This window comes from Cebus imitator, unplaced genomic scaffold (assembly GCF_001604975.1).
Source record: "Cebus imitator isolate Cc_AM_T3 unplaced genomic scaffold, Cebus_imitator-1.0 Scaffold41, whole genome shotgun sequence".
Lineage (NCBI taxonomy): Eukaryota > Metazoa > Chordata > Mammalia > Primates > Cebidae > Cebus > Cebus imitator.
In genome coordinates this window covers 3,607,374-3,630,343 of record NW_016107356.1, presented here as the reverse complement: position 1 = coordinate 3,630,343, position 22,970 = coordinate 3,607,374, and the positions used below count along the sequence as shown (strand labels likewise).

The 22,970-nt window shown below is 43.4% G+C and overlaps 2 protein-coding genes across 2 annotated transcripts in view; one reads left to right on the top strand and one right to left on the bottom strand.

Annotated features, from left to right (window-relative positions):
* The window catches only part of TMEM50B (transmembrane protein 50B), a 37,679-nt gene extending 31,543 nt beyond the window's left edge, over nucleotides 1-6,136 (top strand). The window contains 2 exon segments of the mRNA XM_017526151.2: nucleotides 133-190; nucleotides 4,411-6,136. Of these exon segments, the coding sequence (XP_017381640.1) occupies nucleotides 133-190; nucleotides 4,411-4,456 (104 nt within the window). The 3' untranslated portion in view covers nucleotides 4,457-6,136.
* Nucleotides 6,137-18,249: 12,113 nt separating this feature from the next.
* The window catches only part of IFNGR2 (interferon gamma receptor 2), a 36,287-nt gene continuing 31,566 nt past the window's right edge, over nucleotides 18,250-22,970 (bottom strand). Inside the window, exon 7 of the mRNA XM_017526149.1 lies at nucleotides 18,250-18,640. Within this exon, the coding sequence (XP_017381638.1) occupies nucleotides 18,587-18,640 (54 nt within the window). The 3' untranslated portion in view covers nucleotides 18,250-18,586. The remainder of the gene's footprint in view (nucleotides 18,641-22,970) is intronic.

The window sequence follows — 22,970 nt, the reverse complement described above, 5'->3', positions numbered from 1 at the left end:
AGATGTCTTAGAGTTAATGAATAATAGCAGTATGTTGTAATACACAAAATGTGTCATTATGAAAGGCACTGATACTTTATTACTGCCGTTTGCCTATCTAACCTTCTAATCTGTTTTACTTTATATATGTAGATACTGATGTTTATCCGGGACTAGCTGTGTTTTTTCAAAATGCACTTATATTTTTTAGGTAAGTTGTCTAATTTCTTAACCACACCTGTAGCATTTACAGAAGTGTCAGCTTAAGTAAGGCAGCATATACATGGAGCACACATAAATTTATTTTTTTAAAGATAGGGTTTCACCATGTTGGCCAGACTGGTCTCAAAGTTCTGACCTCAGGTGATCTGCCCGCTTCGGCCTCCCAAAGTGCTGGGATTTTTAAAAGGTGAAAATTCCACTGTTACATAAGAGTAGACATAGGCCTTTTAACTAGGGGTCTTGCTGTATACCAAGACTTTAGCTGCATGCTTTATATATTTTATGGGTTTTTTTTTTTGTTTTTTTTTTGAGGCGGAGTCTTGCTCTGTCACCCAGGCTGAAGTGCAGTGGCACGATCTCAGCTCAGTGCATCCTCTGCCTCCCAGGTTCAAACAGTTCTCTGCCTCAGCCTCCTAAGTAGCTGGGCTTACAGGTGCAGGCCACCACGCCTGGCTAATTTTTTTTGTAGTTTTAACAGAGATGGGGTTTCATCATCTTGGCCAGGCAAATTTTGAACTACTGACCTCGTGATCCACCTGCCTTGGCCTCCCAAAGTGCCGGGATCACGGGTGTGAGCCATTGCACCCGGCCTTATTTTATCTTTTAAGTTCCCATTTAGGCCAAGTACAGTGGCTCATGCTGGTAATCCCAGCATTTTGGGAGGCTGAGGTGGCTGGATTGCTTGAGCCTAGGAGTTCAAGATCAGCCTGGGCAACATGGCAAAACCCTGTCTGTACAAAAAAATATAAAAATTAGCTAGGTGTGGTTACATCTGTGGTCCCAGCTACTCAGGAGGCTGAGGTGGGAGAATTGCTTGAGCCCGGGAGGTCGAGGCTGCAGTGAAGCAAGATTGCACCACTGCTCTCCAGCCTGGGCAATAGAGTGAGACCCTGTCTCAAATAAATAAATAAAAGTAAATAAATAAATTCCCATTTAATTATTTTAAATATACATCAGATGGTATTCTCATTTTATTTATTTTTATTTATATTTATTTATTTATTTTTGAGACGGGGTCTCTCTCTGTAGCCCAAGCTGGAGTGCAGTAGTGCAGTCTTGGCTCACTTCAACTTCTGCCTTGGGGCTCAAGCAATTCTCATGCCTCAGTCTCCTGAGTAGCCGGGACTACAGGTGCCTGCCACCATGCCCAGCTAATTTTTTGTATTTTAGTAGAGACAAGGTTTCACCATCCTGCCCAGGGTGATATTGAGCTCCTGAGCTCAGATCTGCCTGCCTCTGCCTGCCTCGGCCTCCTGAAGTGCTGGGATTACAGGTGTAAGCCACTGAGTCCAGCATTATTCCCATTTTATAGATGAGGAAATAAGGCTTAGAGCTTGCTTTAGGATGCCTAGCTAGTAAATGAGGAGCTGGGATTTGAATCCAGACTGCTGCTTACATAGCCTGTGTTTTGTTAAAAAGCTGTGTCAGGCTCACTGCTTCACTTGACCAGCCTTTTGAAAAACAAAACAAAACAGGTAAAGTACCTTTATTAAGAAAAAAGGAAAAACTGGAATTAATACATGCATGTATGGTGGCTCATCCTGTAATCCCACTACTTTAGGAGGCCGAAGTGGGCAGATCACCTGAGGTCAGGGGTTCGAGACCAGCCTGGCCAACATGGTGAAATCCCGTCTCTACTAAAAATACAGAAGTTAGCTGGGTGTGGTGGCGCGTGCCTATAATCCCAGCTACTTAGGAGGCTGAAGCAGGAGAATGGCTTGAACCCAGGAGGCTGAGGTTGTAGTGAGCCAAGATCGTGCCATTGTACTCCAGCCTGGGCAACAGAGTGAGACTTCATCTCAAGAAATAACATAAAATTAAATTAAATTAAATTAATCTCTCCATTGTCACTTTGGAGAATTAAAATAAAGAAATTAATTTCTACTTCTGCAGTGTTTAATCTACCATGCCATCCAATTAATTTTTCATCTGAGACATTGTATTTTCTATCTGTAGAAGCTTGATTGGGCCTTTAAAAATATTTCCGATGTCCTTCCTTAACATGCTCATGCTCTCTTTCACCTTCTTGAACACAGAGTATATTTATAGCTATCTCAGGGTCCTGGTCTAATTGCCTGTGCATTTCTACATCTGTTTCTATTGATTAAGTCTGCTTCTATTTATTCTTCATTTTGGATCTGTTTTCTATTATTTGGAGCTTTGCATGTAATTTGTTGGGACTGGATCATTTGCTAGTCCTTTAAATATTTTTGAGCTTTGTTTTGGGATGCAGTTAGGTGACTGAGAAACAATATGATCCTTTTGTGTCTTTTAAGCTTTGTTATAGGCAGGATGAGAGCAGCTGTAGTCCAGGACTAATTTGTCCCTTACTAAGGCAGTCATACCCTTTGAGTGTTTCAATGCTCTGATGCTCCATGTTTTCTGAGGTTTCTCCACTTGACTTGTGAGAATATCACCTCTCTTCCAGCCTTGTGGTAGCTTTGGGACATGTTCTCTCCGGTGGTTCTTTCCTTTCCTCGGATAGTTTCTTCTTATGTATAGACTGATCAGTACTCAGCTGCAGACTCAAGGATCACTCCCTGCAGATCTCCTGTGTTCCCTTTGTGTGGCTGTCTGTACGCTGCCTGGAAAACTCTCGCCATGTGGTCTGCTCCAACTCTCAGGAGGAGATGCTTTACCTGGATTTCCTCTTATAGCCTTAACACTCTTGGTTTTGAAAGATGTTTGGCAGTTCTGCTCTCTTATGTGCTGTCAGTCACATATCCTTGGCATGTAACTGACAGCCTTCAGGGATATAATAAGTTATCATAAAAACATTTTAGGCAGTCTCTAGAGATTAAGTTTGAATTCAGCACTTTGTGGTGGTAGATGAATCCACATACATGACAGTTGGATGAATAGAAACCTTGTATGCTCACACAGACTATGACAGCCATGTCAGCTATGTGCTCTGCCCAGAGGCCAGCACACTATGTGCTTCCTGTGTGCTGGGCCTGTTCTAAGCTCCGGGGTACAACCTCTTTTATTTACATCTCTGGTCACTCCTCTGTTTCCTTTGCAAGCTGATCCTCCACTCCCTGGCTACTACCTTTTTAATTCTCTTAAAACTCTGTTCTTGGCTTTAAGAAACTTCTTGTTATTTTTCTGTCTCTGGGTGAACTCATGTGTGCTTAGGACTCCCAGTTATTGCTTATGTGCCAGTGAGTCACAGAGGTTCATTTCCAGGTCTAAACCGTTTGTCTAGATTCCTATTTAACATCCCTTCTTGGGTTGCTGACATTACAAATCCAGAACATTCAGTATGCCCACAGCTCAACCCATGGCCCTGGAGTATCCCATCTCTCTGCTCCCCGCTCCTTATCCCCACTCTCACTTTGCTGAAATAATTCCCACTTTTCTTTTGGATCTCAGTTCAGTCACCACTCCTCAGGAAAACCTTTCTTGACCTCTATAACTAGGTCTGATCCTTATGTTTAATTCTTAGGATACTGTGTACCTCTTGCTTATAGCATTTTTTTTTTTGCAGTTGGAATTTTATATTTATTTGATTGTCTTATTATTAGATCCTTAGCTCCATTAGGGAACACCTTTGTCTGGACTCACAGTCTCATCCTAGCACTTAGCCAGATGCTTGATACATAGCCAGTTCCCAGTGCACAATAATTATTTGTTAAAGGAATGAAGAATTGCAGCATGTTCTGTTGTAGGGTGCGTCCGTTATTGTTCTTTAGATATGGTAGACTCCTAGGTAAAATGGCCCTAATACCTGTCACTATGAGAAATGTCTCTCTCTCTCTTTTTTAATTCACTTTTGTTTTTGTTTCTGAGTCATAGAGAAATGTCTCTTTTCCTTACAAGTTTCCTGTGTAATAACTTTCCAGGCTTTAAAAAAGAATACAGGCCAGGCGCGGTGGCTGATGCCTGTAATCCTAGCGCTTTGGGAGGCCAAGGTGGGTGGATCACCTGAGGTCAGGAGCTCAAGACCAGCCTGGCCATCATGGTGAAACCCCATCTTTAAAAAAACAAAAAAACAATAACAACAAAAAAAAGAATACTGTTATGCTCAGCCATCATGGTTAACAGACTGCTGTACAAAATAAGCAAATTGAGATCAACATACTGCCGTGATGTTTAATTTAATTTTAAAAATTGATAGGAATCAGTGAAGTATCTGTCAAAGCATATTGAGAAAATGAATTGTGTTGCTTGCTTGTTTTTTCCTCATGATTTGTTTTCCTATCTTTCTAGCACTCTGATCTACAAATTTGGAAGAACCGAAGAGCTATGGACCTGAGATCGCTTCTTAAATCACATTCTCCTTTTGTTATATTCTGTTTGTAGATAAGTTTTTTTAATCTCTCTACACATTGCCAAATGGAGTAGATTGTACATTAAATGTTTTGTTTCTTTACATTTTTATGTTCTGGGTTTTGAAATAGTTTTATGAAATTTCTGTTCTTTTTCATTGCATAGACTGTTAATATGTATATAATACAAGAGTATATGAATTGGATAATGAGTATCAGTTTTTTATTCCTGAGATTTAGAACTTGATCTGTTCCGTGAGCCAGGGTTATATCATCATGTTGTTTTAGAAGTAACCACTTTCTCTCTGGCTGGGCATGGTGACTCACGCCTGTAATCCCAGCACTTTGGGAGGCAAAGACAGGCAGATTACCTGAGGTCAGGCTTGAGACCAGCCTGGCCAACATGGCGAAACCCTGTCTACTAAAAATACAAAAATTAGCTGGATGTGGTGGTGGGCGCCTGTAATCCCAGCTACCTGGGAGGCTGAGGCAGGAGAATTGCTTGAACCCTGGGGCGGAATTTGCAGTGAGCTGAGTTTGCACCACTGCACTCTAGCCTGGGTGACAAAGTGAAACTCTGTCTCAAAAAAAAAAAAAGTAACCACTCTTCTCTCAGTATCTCTAATTTCTGAAGATGTGCAAAAAATATAGCTTCATATATCTGGAATGAGCACTGAGCCATAAAAGATATTTCAGCAAGTTGTAATTTATTTTGGCTTAAAAATAAGGCTTTTTTGTAAAGGAAAGTGTTTGTTCTTATGTATTGAAGAAGTGTACTTTTATATAATGATTTTTTAAATGCCCAAAGGACTAGTTTGAAAGCTTCTTTTAAAAAGAATTCATCTAATATGACTTTATGTGAGAAGAGATAATACATGATCAAATAAACTCAGTTTTTTATGGTTACTGTAAAAAGACTGTGTAAGGCAGCTCAGTACCATGCTTCTCATAAAAGCAGCTTAAATTATCCACCCAGGTTATCTTTTGACAACCTGCCATTATCTGATGTTACACAATTCAATAGCAAGCAAGTTTGAGACAATCGCAGTTTAAAAGCATGAACCATATAACAAAAAGTGGAATAGTTAAAGATAAAGCACTTCTTCCCAAAGGAAATTAGCAGCTAGTGAAAAATTAGGCATTTCATCTCAGTTACCAACTGCAAGTCTCTCTTCGCTCTAGCTCTCAAGCTTTGGGTGAATGTTCCTGCGAAATATATCTTCAGCTTGAAAGTTCATACTCCAATCAAAAACTCCTTTTACTGAGTTTGCAGTACTGTATTTGCACTGTTTGTATTCCTCTGGGCCTTTATTGCTCCTTTTGCTTTCCTTTGTTACACAGATTTTGTGTTGCACTTTGTTCTCCAGCGGGGTGTTGTAGAGCCTTGGTTGTATGAGTAATACCAGCGGTAGTGTCCATAGCTCACATGCAGGCCCATTTGGCATCACTCCTCTCCTCTCTCAGAGGATTTATTGTGCACAGTGTATGAAGCAGTTGTGGAGCGCTGTGCCTTTGTCAAGATACCATCTTGTTTGATGACTTCTTTCTTTGCTGTTTTTCTTCAAAATGTTAGCAAGCTCTGTCATGCCTCTAGCAAATTGTAAGACTAATGATTTGTTTCCACTCTCATAACTTGTTGCAATAAATATTACTTCTCATGCAGTTTACTATTGTTGTTTGTTGGAGAAAATGAACCATAAAAATTGATTTGCTGTTCAGTTTTCAACTGTTCAAGTATACCCAATTAAAGATGCAGTTATGTTTATAAAACAAGAAATAGATTTGTAAGATGCTCATGTGAAGGTTATTGACGGTTTCCCTGAAGACTGACTAGAAATGGTGGCTGTTTTTTTCTATTTTTGACTGTGCCATGAATTTTTTTTTTTTGAGACGATTACATTCTTGCCTAGGCTGGAATGTAATAGTGCAACCACAGCTCACTGCACCTTCAAACACTAGGGCTCAAGCAGTCCTCTCACTTCCACCTTCCAAGTGGCTGGAACTGCAGGTGCATGTCACCATGCCCGGTTAATTAAAAAAAACATTGTATTTTTGTAGAGAAGTGGTCTCATGCTGTTCAGGCTGGTTGAACTCCTGGCTTCAACACATCCACCTGCTTCAACCTCACAAAGTGCTAGGGTAACCGGCATGAGCCACCACACCCAGCCCTGAATTTGTTTTTTAGCTCTGAGCAAATCACTTAGTTCTCTGTTTCCTCATTTTAAAAGAGATTATGTTAGTTTCCATTCAAGCAGAATCTTTGTTAATCATCTAAAAATGCATGCCATTCCCTTACTAAAGTTCTTAAGCTGTCACATAGGTTCAGTGGTCATTGAATCTGAGTGTCTTTTTTTGTGTGTGGACCAATGTCAGAATATTTCATTTTATTGCTCTATTTCTAAGATCCTTATATTCCTTGTGCTGTTGCCACTGAGTGAAAAACCCAGAGGCTATATTTTTCTCATTTTATATATATATATATATATATATATATATATATATATATATATATATATATATAATGGAATATATGTGTGTGTGTGTGTGTGTGTGTGTGTGTGTGTGTGTGTGTTTGTGCGTGTGTATGATTATACTTCAAGTTCTGGTTCAGAACTTTAAGTGTAAGTTTAAAGTAAGTATACTTTAAGTTCAGAACGTGCAGTTTGTTACATGGGTATACACGTGCCCTGGTGGTTTGCTGCACCCATCAATCCGTCATTTACATTAGGAATTTCTCCTAATGCTATCCCTCCCCTAGTCCCCCATCTCCCCAACAGGCCCCAGTGTGTGATGTGCCCCTCCCTGTGTGTTCCCATTGTTCAACTCCCACTTACGAGTGAGAACATGCGGTGTTGGGTTTTCTGTTCCTGTGTTAGTTTGCTGAAAATGATGGTTTCCAGCTTCATCCATGTCCCTGCAAAGGGTATGATTTAAAAAAAATGTTTTTCAAGACAGAATATTGCTTTGTTGACCAGGCTAGATTGTAGTGGTGCAGTCTCAGCTCACTGCAACCTCTGCCTCCTGGGTTCAAGCGATTCTTCTGCCTCAGCCTCCTGAATAGCTGGGATTACAGGTGCCTGCTACCACGCCTGGCTAAATTTTTATATTTTTAGTAGAGATGGGGTTTCACCATGTTGGCCAAGCTGGTCTCGAACTCTGGACCTCGTGATCCACCTACCTTGGCCTCCCAAAGCACTGGGATTATAGGCATGAGCCACCATGCCCAGTGAACTCATCCTTTTTTTTATGGCTGCATAGTATTCTATGTGTGTGTGTGCCACATTTTCTTTATCCAGTCTATCACTGATGGGCATTTGGGTTGGTTCCAAGTCTTTGCTATTGTGAACAGTGCTGCAATAAACATACGTGTGCATGTGTCTTTATAGTAGAATGATTTATAATCCTTTGGGTATGTACCCAGTAATGGGATTGCTGGGTCAAATGGTATTTCTGGTTCTAGATCCTTGAGGAATCGTCACACTGTCTTTCACAATGGTTGAAGTAATTTACACTCTCACCAACAGTGTAAAAGTGTTCCCATTTCTCCACAGCCTCCCCAGCATCTCTTGTTTCCTGACTTTTTAATTATTGTCATTCTAACTGGCATGAGATGGTATCTCATTGTGGTTTTGATTTGCATTTCTCTAATGACCAGTGATGAGGAGCTTTTTTTCATATGTTTCTTGGCCACATAATGTCTTCTTTTGAGAAGTATCTGTTCATATCTTTTGCCCACTTTTTGATGAGGTTGTTTTTGTAAATTTGTATAAGTTCTTTGTGGATTCTAGATATTAGCCCTTTGTCAGATGGATAGATTGCAATTTTTTTCTCCCATTCTGTAGGTTGCTTATTCACTGTGATGATAGTTTCTTTTGCTGTGCAGAAGCTCTTTAGGTTAATTAAATCCCGTTTGTCAAGTTTGGTTTTTGTTGCCATTGCTTATGTTGTTTTAGTCATGAAGTCCTTGCCTATGCCTATGTCCTGAATGGTATTGCCTAGGTTTTCTTCTAGGGTTTTTATGGTTTTAGGTCTTACATTTAAGTCTTTAATCCATCTTGAGTTAATTTTTGTATAAGGTATAAGGAAGGGGTCCAGTTTTAGTTTTCTGCATATGGCTAGCCAGTTTTCACAACACCATTTATTAAATAGGCAATCCTTTCCCCGTTGCTTGTTTTTGTCACGTTTGTCAAAGATCAGATGGTTGTAGATGTGTGGTGTTATTTCAGAGGTCTCCGTTCTGTTCATTGGTCTGTATATCTGTTTTGGTACCAGCACCATGCTGTTTTGGTTACTTAGCCTGCTAGCATAGTTTGAAGTCAGGTAGCACGATGCCGCCAGCTTTGTTCTTTTTGCTTAGGATTGTTTTGGTTATACGGGCTCTTTTTTGGTTCCATATGAAATTAGTTTTTTTCTAATTCTGTGAAGATAGTCAATGGTAGCTTGATGGGGATAGCATTGAATTAATAAATTACTTTGGGAAGTATGGCCATTTTCATGATACTGATTCTTCCTATCCATGAGCATGGAATGTTTTTCCATTTGTTTGTGTCCTCTCTTATTTCCCTGAGCAATGGTTTGTAGTTCTCTGTGAAGAGGTTTTTCACATCCCTTGTACGTTGTATTCCTAGATATTTTATTTCTCTTTGTAGCAATTGTGAATGGGAGTTCACTCATGATTTGGCTGTTTGTCTGTTATTGGTGTATAGGAATGCTTGTGATTTTTGCACATTGATTTTGTATCCTGAGACTTTGCTGAAGTTGCTTATCAGCTTAAGGAGATTTTGGGCTGAGACGATGGAGTTTTCTGCATATACAATCATGTCGTCTGCAAACAGACAATTTCATTTCCTCCCTTTCTATTTGAATACCCTTTATTTATTTCTCTTGCCTGATTGCCCTGGCCAGAACTTCCAATACTGTATTGAATAAGAGTGGTGAGAGAGGGCATCCCTGTCTTGTGCCAGTTTTCAAAGGGAATGTTTCCAGCTTTTGCCCATTCAGTATGATATTGGCTGTGAGTTTGTCATAAATAACTCTTATTGAGATATGTTCTATCAATACCTAGTTTATTGAGAGTTTCTAGCATGAAGGGGTATTGAATTTTATTGAAGGTCTTTTCTGCATCTATTGAGATAATTGTGGTTTTTGTCATTGGTTCTGTTTATGTGATGGATTACGTTTATTGATTTGTGTATGTTGAACCTGCCTTGCATCTCAGGGCTGAAGTTGACTTGATCGTGATGGATAAGCTTTTTGATGTGTTGCTATATTCAGTTTGCCAGTATTTTATGGAGGATTTTTACATCTATATTCATCAGGGATATTGGCCTGAAATTTTCTTTTTTTGTGTCTCTGCCAGGTTTTTGTATCTGGATGATGCCGGTATCATAAAATGAGTTAGGGAGGATTCCATCTTTTTTTGTTGTTTGGGATAGTTTCAGAAGGAATGGTACCAGCTCCTCTTTGTACCTCCGGTAGAATTCAGCTGTTAATCCATCTGGTCCTGGGCTTTTTTTGGTTAGGAGGCTATTAATTATTGCCTCAATTTCAGAACTTGTTATTGGTCTGTTCAGGGATTAGACTTCTTCCTGGTTTAGTCTTGGGAGGGTGTAAGTTTCCAGTAATTTATCCATTTCTTCTTGATTTTCTTGTTTGTGTAGAGGTGTTTATTATATTCTCTGATGGTAATTTGTATTTCTGTGGGATCAGTGGTGATATCCCCTTTATTGTGTCTATTTGATTCTTCTTTATTAGTCTGGCTAGTGGTCTATTGTTAATCCTTAAAAAAAAAACAAAGCTCCCAGATTCACTGATTTTTTTTTTTTTTTTTTTTTTTTTTTTTTTTTTTTTTTTTTTTTTTTTTTTTTTTTTTTTTTTTTTTTTTTTTTAAAAAAATTCTCATTTTTAAAAATTTTTTTTTTTTTTTTTTTTTTTTTTTTTTTTTTTAAGATAGAATCTTGCTCTGTGTTGCCCAGGCTGGAGTGCAATGATGTGGTCTTGGTTCACTGCAACCTCTGCCTCCTGGGTTCAGGTGATTTTCCTGCCTCAATCTCCTGAGTAGCTGGGACTACAGGTGTGTGCCACCACACCTGGCTAATTTTTGTATTTTTAGTAGAGACAGGGTTTCACTATGTTGGCCACACTGGTCTTGAACTCCTGACCTTGTGATTCACCCACCTCAGCCTTCCAAAGTGCTGGGATTACAGGCATGAGCCACCATGTCCAGCTTCACTGATTTTTTTGAAGGGTTTTTCCTGTCTTTATCTCCTTCAGTTCTGCTCTGAACTTAGTTATTTCTTGTCTTTTGCTAGGTTTTGAATTTGTTTATTCTTGCTTCTCTAGTTCTTCTAATGGTGATGTTAGGGTCTTGATTTTAGATCTTTCCTGCTTTCTCCTGTGGGCATTTAGTGCTATAAATTTCCCTCTAAACACTGCTTTAACTATGTCCCAGAGATTCTGGTATGTTATGTCTTTGTTCTCATTGATTTCAAAGAATTTATTTATTTCTGCCTCAATTTCATTATTTATGCAGTAGTCATTCAGGAGCGGGTTGTTCTGTTTCCATGTAGTTGTGCGGTTTTGAGTGAGTTTCTTTATCCTGAGTTCTAATTTGATTGCACTGTGGTCTGAGAGACTGTTAATGATTTCCATCTTTTGCATTTGCTGAGCAGTGTTTTAATTCCAATTATGTGGTCAATTTTAGAATAAGTGCAATGTGGTGCTGAGAATGTATATTCTGTTGGTTTGGGGTGGAGAGTTCTTTAGATGTCTATTAGGTCCACTTTGTCCAGAGCTGAGCTCAAGTCCTGAATATCCTTGTTAATTTTCTGTGTCATTGATCTGTCTAATGTTGGCAGTGATGTGTTAAGGTCTCCCACTGTTACTGTGTGGGAGTCTAAGTCTCTTTGTAGGTCTCTAAGAACTTGCTTTATGAATCTGGTGCTCCTGTATTGGATGCATATATATTTAGGGTAGTTAGATCTTGTTGCATTGATCCCTTTACCATTGTGTAATGCCTTCTTTGTCTTTTCTGATCTTTGTTGGTTTAAAGTCTGTTTTATCAAAGACTGGGACTGCAACCCCTGCTTTTTTTTTGCTTTCCATTTGCTTGGTAAATATTCCTCCATGACTTTATTTTGAGCCTGTGTGTGCCTTTGCATGTGAGATGGGTCTCCTGAATACAGCACACCAATGGGTCTTGACTGTTTATCCAGTCTTGATCCTGTCATTATGATACTAGCTGGTTATTTTGCCCATTAGTTGATGCTGTTTCTTCATACTGTCAATGGTCTTTACAATTTGGTGTTTTTGCAGTGGCTGGTACCAGTTTTTCCTTTCCATATTAGGTGCTTCCTTCAGGAGCTCTTGTAAGGCAGGCCTGGTAGTGACAAAATCTCAGCATTTGCTTCTCTGTAAACGATTTTATTTCTCCTTCACTTATGAAGATTAGTTTGGCTGGATATGAAATTCTGGGTTAAAAATTCTTTAAGAATGTTGAATATTGGCTCCCCCTTTCTTCTGGCTTGTAGTGTTTCTGCAGAGAGATCTGCTGTTAGTCTGATGAGCTTTCCTTTGTGGGTAACCTGACCTTTCTCTCTGGCTGCCCTTAACATGTTTTCCTTCATTTCAGCCTTGGTGAATCTGACGATTATGTGTCTTGGGGTTGTTCTTCTCGAGGAGTATCTTTGTGGTGGTCTCTGTATCTTCTGAATTTGAATGTTGGCCTGTCTTGCTAGGTTGGGGAAGTTCTCCTGGATAATATCCTGAAGAGTGTTTTCCAACATGGTTTCGTTCTCCCCATCACTTTCAGGTATGCTGATCAAATGTAGATTTGGTCTTTTCACATAGTCCCATATTTCTTGGAGGCTTTGTTTGTTCCTTTTGATTCTTTTTTCTCTAATCTTGTCTTCACGGTTTATTTCATTAAGTTGATTTTCAATCTGCAATACCCTTTCTTCCACTTGGTCAGTTTAGCTATTGATACTCGTGTTTGCTTCATGAAGTTCTCGTGCTTTGTTTTCCAGCTCCATCAGGTCATTTATGTTCTCTAAACTGGTTATTCTAGTTAGCAGTTCCTCTAACCTTTTTTCAAGGTTCTTGGCTTCCTTACATTGGGTTAGAACATGCTCCTTTAGCTTGGAGGAGTTTGTTATTACCCACCTTCTGAAGCCTGCTTCTGTCAATTTGTCAAACTTATTCTCTGTCCAGTTTTGTTCCCTTGCTGGTGAGGAGCTGTGATTCTTCGGAGGACAAGAGGTGTTCTGGTTTTTGGAATTTTCAGCCTTTTTGTGCTTGTTTTTCCTTATCTTCATAGATTTATCTACCTTTGGTCTTTGATGTTGGTGACCTTCAGATGGCGTTTTTGTGTGGATGTCCTTTTTGTTGATGTTAATGCTATTCCTTTCTGTCTGTTAGCTTTCCTTCTAACAGGCCCCTCTACTGCAGGTCTGGTGGAGTTTGCTGGAGGTCCACTCCAGACTCTGTTTGCCTGGGTATCACCAGGGGAGGCTGCAGAACAGCAGATTGCCGCCTGTTCCTGCCTCTGGAAGCTTCATCCCAGAGGGGCAACTGCCAGACGCTAGCTGGAGCTCTCCCCGTATGAGGTGTCTGTCGACCCCAGCTGGAAGGTATCTCCCAGTTGGGAGGCATGGGGTCAGGGACCCACTTGAGGAGGCAGTCTGTCCCTTAGCAGAGCTCGAGTGCTATGCTGGGACATCGGCTGCTCTCTTCAGAGCCAGCAGGCAGGAACGGTTAAGTCTGCCGAAGCTGTGCCCACAGCCGCCTGTTCCCACAGGTGCTCTGTCTCAGGGAGATGGGATTTTTTTCAGTAGCCCCTGACTGGGGCTGCTGCCTTTCTTTCAGAGATGCCCTGCCCAGAGAGGAGGAACCTAGAGAGGCAATCTGGCTACAGTGGCTTTGGTGAACTGTGATGGGCTCCACCGAGTTCGAACTTCCCAGCTGCTTTGTTTACACTATGAGGGGAAAACTGCCTACTCAAGCCTCAGTAATGGCAGACGCCCCTCCCCCCACCAAGCTATAGCATCCCAGACTGCTGTGCTGGCAGTAAGAATTTCAAGCCAGTGGATCTTAGCTTGCTGGCCTCCATGGGGGTGGGATCCACTGAGCTATACCACCTGGCTCCCAGTCTTCAGCCCCCTTTCCAGGGGAGTGAAGGGCTCTGTCTTGCTGGTGTTCCAGGCATCATTATGGTATGAAAAATACTCCTGCAGCTCACTCAGTGTCTGCCCAAATGGTGGCCCAGTTTTGTGCTTGAAACCCAGGGCCCTGGTGGCGCAGGCACCCGAGGGAATCTGGTCTGTAGGTTGCGAAGACTGTGGGAAAAGTGCGTTCTGGCTGGAATGCACCCTTCCTCTTGGCACAGTTTCTCACGGCCTCTCTTGGCTAGGGACGGGAGTTCCCTGACCCCTTGTGCTTCCCAGGTGAGGCAATGCCCCACTCTGCTTTGGCTCGCCCTCTGTGAGCTGCACCCACTGTCTAACCACTCCCAGTGAGATGAGTTGGGTACTTCAGTTGGAAATACAGAAATCACCCGCCTTCTGTGTTGATCTCATTGGGAGCTGCAGACTGGAGCTGTTCCTATTCGGCTGTCTTGCCAGCCACTGCCCACTGGTATCTCTCTCTATATATTTCTATACACAAGACATTGACTTGCATCAAAATGAAATTCGAAGACTGAAACATTGATCAGTCTATCAAACCACATAATTTGGCCCCTTGAGCAAGAGCCCCCAGAAGATTTGACATGGATGCATTAAACTCATGATGTTTTCTACATTTTTCCCCGATGGAAGAGTTTTCAGTCACAACATCAACTCAGGAGCCTTTGTTTTCATTGTTCTTTTTTATGGAGTCCTTTTGACAGACACTGTCTCACTCTTGTTCAGGCTGGGACACCGTGGCATGATTATAGCTCACTGCTGCCTCGAACTCCCTGTCTCAAGCAGTCCTTCCTTCAGCCTGCTGAGTAGGATGATAGGTGTGCACCAACACAATCAGCTCTCCTTTTTAGATTTAATTGCACCTTTCCCAAGTTGCTTGTAGAACACTGGTGTCCCTGAAGTTGTACCTGAGAAAAAGTGTGTGTGGCAAAGAAGCTTGAGAAACTCTGGGCTGAACTCAGTCCAAAAACGTTTTTTCTTTATTTCTTGATTTTTTTGAGATGGAGTTTTGCTCTTGTTGCCCAGGCTGGAGTGCAGTGGCGTGATCTCGGCTCACTGCAATCTCTGCCTCCTGGGTTCAAGTGAGTCTCATGCTGCAGCTTCCTGAGTAGCTGGGATTACAGTCGTGCACTACCACATGCGGCTAATTTTTGTATTTTTAATAGAGACGAAGTTTTACCATGTTGGCCAGGCTTGGTATCGAACTCCTAACCTCAGGTGATCCACCTGCCTTGGCCTCCCAAAGTACAGGGATCACAGGTGTGAGCCACTGAGCCCGGCATTTTTAATTTTCCCCTGATGACTTTTGAAGGGATGTTTCCTTCCTCCTCTGATGACTTTTTACCTTTTTGCCACAAGGTGGCGTGCCATGCTAAGAAAAACAAGCAAGACTTCCAAGTCTGTCACCAGGCTGGAGTGCAGTGTCGCGATCTCGGCTCACTGCAGCCTTTGCCTCCTGGGTTCAAGTGATTCTCCTGCCTCAGCCTCCCAAGTAGCTGGGACTACAGGCGCACGTCCCACTATGCCCAGCTAATGTTTGTATTTTTTAGTAGAGGCGGGGTTTCACCATGTTGGCCAGGATGGTCTCAATCTCTTGACCTCATGATCCTCCCACCTCGGCCTCCCAAAGTGCTGGGATTACAGGCGTGAACCACCGCGCCTGGCTGCCTCTTCATTTCTTTTAGCTGTGGCAAATAGGACATTTTAAATTTCTTTAAGTATGGCAGGACAGACTGTCTAGACCCTCGTGATTTATGCCAGTGCAGACAGCATTGGGTCTTTGATTTGGGGAGCATCTTGACCTCTTTCCCACCCCAGGGGTCTAGACATAAAACCAGAGAGCTCTCCAAAAAGGGTGTAAATTGTACTGTTTTCCAGCAGCAGTTACTTTTACTTTATATTTTTTAGAGACAGGGTCTCACTGTGTCACCCTCTGCCTCCCAGGATCAAACGATCCTCCCACCTCAGCCTTCCAAGTAGCTCAGACTACACATACATGCCACTACAGCCTGGCTAATTGTTAATGTTTTGTAGAGACGGGTTTCACCATGTTGCCCAGGGTGGTCTTGAACTCCTGTGCTCAAGGGATCTGCTGACCTCAGCCTTCCAAAGTGCTGGGATTACAGGCGTGAGCCACTGCACCCAGCCAGCAGTTTTTCTCTTTTTTTTTTTTTTTGAGACGGAGTTTCACTCTTGTTACCCAGGCTGGAGTGCAATGGCGCGATCTCGGCTCACCACAACCTCCGCCTCCTGGGTTCAAGCAATTCTCCTGCCTCAGCCTCCCGAGTAGCTGGGACTACAGGCGTGCGCCACCATGCCCAGCTAATTTTTGTATTTTTAGTAGAGACGGGGTTTCACCATGTTGACCAGGATGGTCTCGATCTCTTGACCTCGTGATCCACCCGTCTCGGCCTCCCAAAGTGCTGGGATTACAAGCGTGAGCCACCGCACCCGGCCTCTTTTCTCTTTTTTAAGAGATGGGTCTCACTATCTTACCCAGGCTGGAGTGCAGTGATGTGAGCTCAGCTCACTGCAACCTCTGCCTCCTAGGCTCAAGAGATCCTCTCACCTCAGCCTCCTGAGCAGCTTGGACTACAGGCATGTGTCATCACGCCTGGCTGTTATATTTTTTGTAGAGGCAGGCTTTCACCATGTTGCCCAGTTGGTCTGGAGCTCCTGAGCTCGAGCGATCTGCTCTCCTCAGCCTCCCAAAGTGCTAGGATTACAGGTGTGAGCCACTGTGCCCAGGCTGAGATTAACTTTTTATGTTGAAGTAACATCAGACTTACCAGGAGAGTTATAAAAATAGCACAAAGAGGCCAGGCACGATGGTTCATGCCTGTAATCCCAGCACCTTGGGAGGCTGAGGTGGGCGAATCACCTGAGGTCAGGAGTTCAAGGCCAGCCTGGCCAACATAGTGAAACCCCCATCTCTATTAAAAAATACAAAAATTAGCTGGGAAATGGGGCAGATGGCTGTACTTCCAGTACTCAGGAGGCTGAGGCAGGAGAATTGCTTGAACCCAGGAGGTGGAAGTTGCAGTGAGCTGGGATTGGGCCATTGCCCTCCACCCTGGGCGACAGAGTGAAACTCTGTTTCAGGGGGATAAAAAAAAAAGCACAAAGAATTTATAGATTCCCAAAAGTTACCGTCTTACTGAATTTGCTTTTGTCGGTTATTTTAAATGTTTGGCGACATGCTGCAGATGTGATGCCTGTTTCCTTACCCTTGAATACCGTGTCCATTTCCCCCAAAACATAACTGCAATACGATGCCAAAGTCAGGAGATTAACATTGATACAGGACTTTGTGCCTACTCAAATTTTTCAGATTACCCCCGTAATGTACTTTATAGTAAAGCAAAAACCCTCCATTTTTCTGGTGGGATCCAGCCCATGGTCACGCATTGCATTTAGTTGTCATGACCCTGCAGTGTCTCTTAAATTAGGAACGGTCCTTTAGTCTTTGTCTTCTGTGACTAGGCATTTGGAACTTGAGTGGCTTATATGTCAGGACTGCTAGCAGTTGCTGTTTGCCTTTGTGTTCTGTTTAAGTCAGCAGCACCTACAGGAATGTCCTCACAGCCTGACTACTGGTGCTCCATATATTTTAGTAGTAGCATGGGGCTGGCCACTGGAGAAGCGTCTGGAGGACACCTGAAGGTACTCACAGTTGTACTAAGGGTCACCCGAAGGTACTCACAGTTGTACTAAGCGTCACCCGAAGGTACTCACAGTTGTACTAAACGTCACCCGAAGGTACTCACAGTTGTACTAAGCATCACCCGAAGGTACTCACAGTTGTACTAAGCGTCACCCGAAGGTACTCACAGTTGTACTAAGGGTCACAGCAACATTTCAGAAAGGAAATAGTCAAGAAACACATTAGTTTGATTGATTAATTGAATTTTATGCCAGGCAAAATTTTATATCTGCCCATCTCCAAGGACCTCAGGGTTCTACCTGGACTAAACAGCTCTTTCAGGGTTTCACCCTGTCTTAGACTTTTCAGGAACAAAAATACTCGTATTACCCACAGAGAATAGATCAGATATTTTTATTCACCTGAATGCAGCAATGAAACGAGTTGAATTAATATTTACATTTATTATACATTTTTTACTCACATCACTAATTTCAAGGAAAATCATTAATAGCATGCGTTGTGGGTTTTGTTGTTGTTGTTTTTGAGACAGAGTCTCTCTCTGTCACCCAAGCTGGAATGCAGTGGCACAATCTTGGCTCACTGCAACCTCCGCCTCCCAGGTTCAAGCAATTCTCATGCCTCAGCCTCCTGAGTAGCTGGAACTACAGGTGTGTGGCACCGTGCCTGGCTAATTTTAGCATTTTTGGCAGAGATGGCGTTTCACCATGTTGGCCAGCCTGGTCTTGAACTCCTGACCTCAAGTGATCTGCAGCCTCCCAAAGTGCTGGGATTACAGGTGTGAGTCACTGCACCTGGCCCATATCATTTAATGTTTCTATTGTAGCTAGGTATATGGATATAAAGTAACCCTGAGGGTCTGTCTCCCTCCTTTTTTTGAGAAGCTAGTGCTGCCTGTATTTCTACACTGGGGTGAATTTTTTAGGCTGTGTCATTCCTAGAGCATCTTCGTAGAGCATTGGTAAGTTGCCCTGACCAGAGTCCTCTCCTTAGCAATGGGCGGCTCTGAGGCCCAGGTCCCAAGTACCCACTCTAACCGGTTTCCATACTCTCCCAAGCGCAGCCAGCTGTTTTCCTTCACCACAGACCGGAAACAGGGAGGAAGACGTCACTTTCACTTCATTCCCATGGGACAGTCCTGGAGTCTCACAGGAGGCTGGGAGTGGCAGCAAAGGGCGGGGAGGTGTGACTGCATCTCTGGAAAATGCTGAGGTGTAGTCTCATGCCTCACCAAACAGGACAGCTGGGGATGTTCTTATCATCTTGAACAGAGACTATTCGGCAGACAGCAAATATATTCTGGAGGGCTCTGGATGCCTGAGATGCGACTGCATAGTGTGGAAGTTGTCAGAATCAAAATGGAATCACTTCAAACAAACAAACAAAAACAGACAAATAGAGCTGGGGGAGGCCCTGAAGAGACCGACTCTCATGCTTAAATGCTTGATAACAAAAATGATCACAGGGCCGGGTGCGGTGGCTCATGCCTATAATCCCAGCACTTTGGGAGACCAAAGTGGGTGGATCCCTTGAGGTCAAGAGTTCAAGACCACCCTGGGCAACATGATGAAATCCTGTCTCTACTAAAAATACAAAAAAATTAGCCAGGTATGGTGGCAGGACCCTGTAGTCTCAGCTACTCAGGAGACTGAGGCAGGAGAATTGCTTGAATCCAGGAGGCAGAGGTTGCAGTGAGCTGTGATTACACCATTGCATTCCAGACTGGATGACAGAGCAAGACTCCTCTGTCTCAAAACAAATAAATAAAAAATGATCACAAAAGACTGCAGAAACCTCAACTTTGCACAAAGCCCTTCACAGCGTCACACAAAAAACACTTTTATGAGGACATCTGCCCAGCAACTGCCTGCTAAACTCAAACTGGAATCACCCTTGCTATTGATCCTTCTAGCCAAGGATAATTATCTTAAAACAATGATTTAATCCTCCTCACTTTTCCTTTAAGAACTTCGTTTTCCTTTATCTGCCTAAATATGCGCATAGTTTACTCTGGCACACGTATTCCCCTTGTAATGCCCTGTTACCAAATCAGTATCCTTTCCTTTCAGAGAGCCTCTGTTTGCTGTGGAGCTTCAAAGACACAGAGACCATAGTGGTGAGTATCCAGATTTCTTTAAACGCTATCTACAAAGTCCTTTTTTTTTTTTTGAGACAGAGTCTTGCTCTGTCATCCAGGCTGGAGTGCAATGGCGCAATCTCGGCTCATTACAGCCTCCGCCTCCCGGGTTCAAGTGATTCTCCTGCCTCAGCCTCCTGAGTAGCTGGGACTACAGGTGCGTGCCACCATGCCCAGCTGATTTTTGTATTTTTAGTAGAAATGGGGTTGGCTAGGCTGGTCTTGAATTCCTTACATCAAGCGATCTGCCCATATCAGCCTCCCAAAGTGCTGGGATTACAGGTATGAGCCACTAAGCCCAGCTTACCTTCTGGGTTCTAATAAATATTTATGAACACTGAAATTTAAATTTCATATAATCTTCATGTGTGATGAAATATTCTTCTTTTGACTTTTTTCCAACTATTCTAAGATGTAAAAGCTATTCTTAGCATACAGGCTTTACAAAAACAGGGAATGGGCTGGATTTGGCCAGTGGGTTATGGATTATGCCCTGTCAACAGATGATTTATAAGAGTGCTTCCAACTCAAAACTTTTATGACTCTGTACTTAGCCTGACTTTATTTTTTTTTGAGACAGAGTCTCACTTTGTTGTCCAGGCTGGAGTGCAGAGGTGCCGTCTCAGCTCACTGCAACCTCCACCTCTCAGGTTCAAGTGATTTTCCTGCCTCAGCCTCCCAAGTAGCTGGGATAACAGGTATGTGCCACCATGCCTGGCTAATTTTTCTATTTTTAATAAAGATGGGGTTTCACCATGTTGGCCAGGCTTGTCTCAAACTCATGACCTCAAGTGATCTGTCCACTTTGGCCTCCCAAAGTGTTGGGATTACAGGTGTGAGCCACTGTGCCTGGTCTTGACTAGTGTAAGTATTAATCCCATCAATTAGTCATTTATTTTACTAAGGAGAGTGAGCCATTTCCTGTCAGAAAATACTACTTAAGGCTCGGTACAGTGGCTCACACCTGTAATCCCAGCACTTTGAGAGGCCGAGCTGGACATATCATCTGAGGTCTGGAGTTCGAGACCATCCTGGCCAACATGGTGAAACCCCATCTCTACTAAAAATACAAAAATTGGCCAGACGTGGTGTATGCCTATAATCCCAGCTACTCTGGAGGCTGAGGCACAAAAATTGCTTGAACCCGGAAGGTGGAGGCTGCCGTGAACTGAGATCGTGCCACCGTACTCCAGCCTAGGCAACAGAGTGAGACTCTGTCGCTAAATAAATGGGGTGGCAAAGGCGCACTTACCCTAACAGAGTTGATCTGCCCTTTGTCCTGCTGGGGTCAAACTCTTTCCTGTTCTGCTATGGAGGTATCCTCCACTTGTCGCTGGGTGCCATCCTGCTGCCCAGCAGAAGAAGCTCTTCTGTCTCCAATTTCCTGAACGGTCTAAGTTAAGTCTTTACAATTCCTATCTACGACCTCTACCTTCAAACTTGCCTATTTCAGGTGCACCTAATGCGTACAACAGATGCCTCACAGGGGGACTTGCCTGCATGGGGTGGGAGTGGGCCTTGATTTTTTAACTCTTGCCACCCCAGACAGCACAAAACACAATACTTACAAAGTTAGCCACTTTTGCCGGGCGCAGTGGCTCACGCCTGTAATCCCAGCACTTTGGGAGGCTGAGGCAGGCAAATCACTTGAGGCCAGGAGTTCGAGACCAGCCCGGCCAACATGGTGAAACCCCATCTCAACTAAAAGTATAAAAAATTAGCCAGGTGTGGTGGTGTGCGCCTGCAGTCCCAGCTACTCAGGAGGCTGAGGCAGGAGAATCACCTGAACCCGGGAAGTGGAGGTTGCAGTGAGCTGAGATCAGGCTGCTGCATTCTAGCCTGGGCGACAGAGCAAGGCTTTGTCTCAAAAAGAAAACAACAAAAAAGCCATTTTCTTACCAGCAGTACAGGGCCCCAGCAGAGGGAGAGAAGGTGGCTCCATCAACTTGCGCTAGAAGCTTCATACAGCGACAGTCAGCATCACTACTTCCCGACATCAAGTTGGGGCTGCCGGCAGGGCTTCTCCCTACGGCAGCATGACAGCAGCTGTGTCCCTTTGCGTGGGAGATGGAATGAATCTACACATCCATTTCCCAAATGGATTCATATGAATGGATTTTTTGATTTTTCCAGATGGAGTCTCATTCTGTCACCCAGGCTGGAGTGCAGTGGTGCCATCTTGGCTCACTGAAACCTCCCAGGCTCAAGCGAGTCCCCTGCCTCAGCCTTCCATGTAGCTGGGAATACAGGCGCCTGCCATCACGCTTGGCTTTTTGTGCTTTTAGAGATGGGGTTTCACCATGTTGGCCAGGCAGATCACTCCTGACCTCAGGTGATCTGCCCACCTCAGCCTCCCAAAGTGCTGGGATTACAGGCGTGAGCCACTGTGCTTGGCCTATAAATGGATTTTAAATACGTATCCTTTGAACAAAAGAGCCAGTGTATGCTCTTTGCATAACACGACTACTGATTAGTTAATTCTCTTTATTGCCCATGAACCCCTGCCTTGGTCAACACGGTGTGACTTGTTACATATAATGAAGTGCTTGTGTGCGTTCAGCAAACCCCCTTTATAACTTTTATATTTTTGAGACAGGGTCTCTCTTGCTCTGTTGCCAAGGCTGGAATGTAGTGGTGCAATCATTGCTCACTGCAGCCTTGAACTCCTAGGCTCAAATGATCCTCTGGTGTCAGTCTCCTGAGTAGCTGGGACTAGAGGTGTGCAACACTACGACTAGAATTTATGTTTTTGTGAAGACAAAGTCTCACCATGCTGCCCAGGCTGTTCTCAAACTCCTGGCCTCAAGTGATCCTCCCACTTTGGCCTCCCAAAGTGCTGGGATTATAGGCATGAACCACCATGCCTAGCCTTTTTTTGTTCTTATTTGAGATAGGGTCTTGCTCTGTATCCCACACTGGAGTGCAGTGGCACCATTTTGGCTCACAGTAGCCTCCACCTCCCAGGCTCAGGCATCCTCCCACTTCAGCCTCCCAAATAGCTGGGACTGCAGGTGCACGCCATAATGCCTGGCTGATTTTCGTATTTTTCATAGAAACAGGGTTTTGCTATGTTGCCCGGGCTGGTCTAGAACTCCTGGCCTCAAGTGATCCACCCACCTCAGCCTCCCAAAGTGTTGGGATTACAGGCATGAGCCACTGTGCTTGGCCTCAGCCTCCTTTATAACTTTTGGAGGATCAAGTGACATCCACAGGAGGTGTTTGCTGAGTTCCTGTGAGGCCTCAGTAGCTCTACCAGGGGTTATTTAAGAAAAAATAAGGCTGGGCTAGGTGGCTCATGCCTGTAATCCCAGCACTTTAGGAGGCCAAGGCAGGTGGATCACCTGAGGTAAGGAGTTCGAGACCAGCCTGACCAACATGGTGAAAACCCATCTCTACCAAATACAAAAAACTAGCTGGGTGTGGTGGTGCACGCCTGTAGTCCCAGCTACTTGGGAGGCTGAGGCAGGAGAATTGCTTGAACCTGGGAGGTAGAGGTTGCAGTGAGCCAAGATTGTGCCATT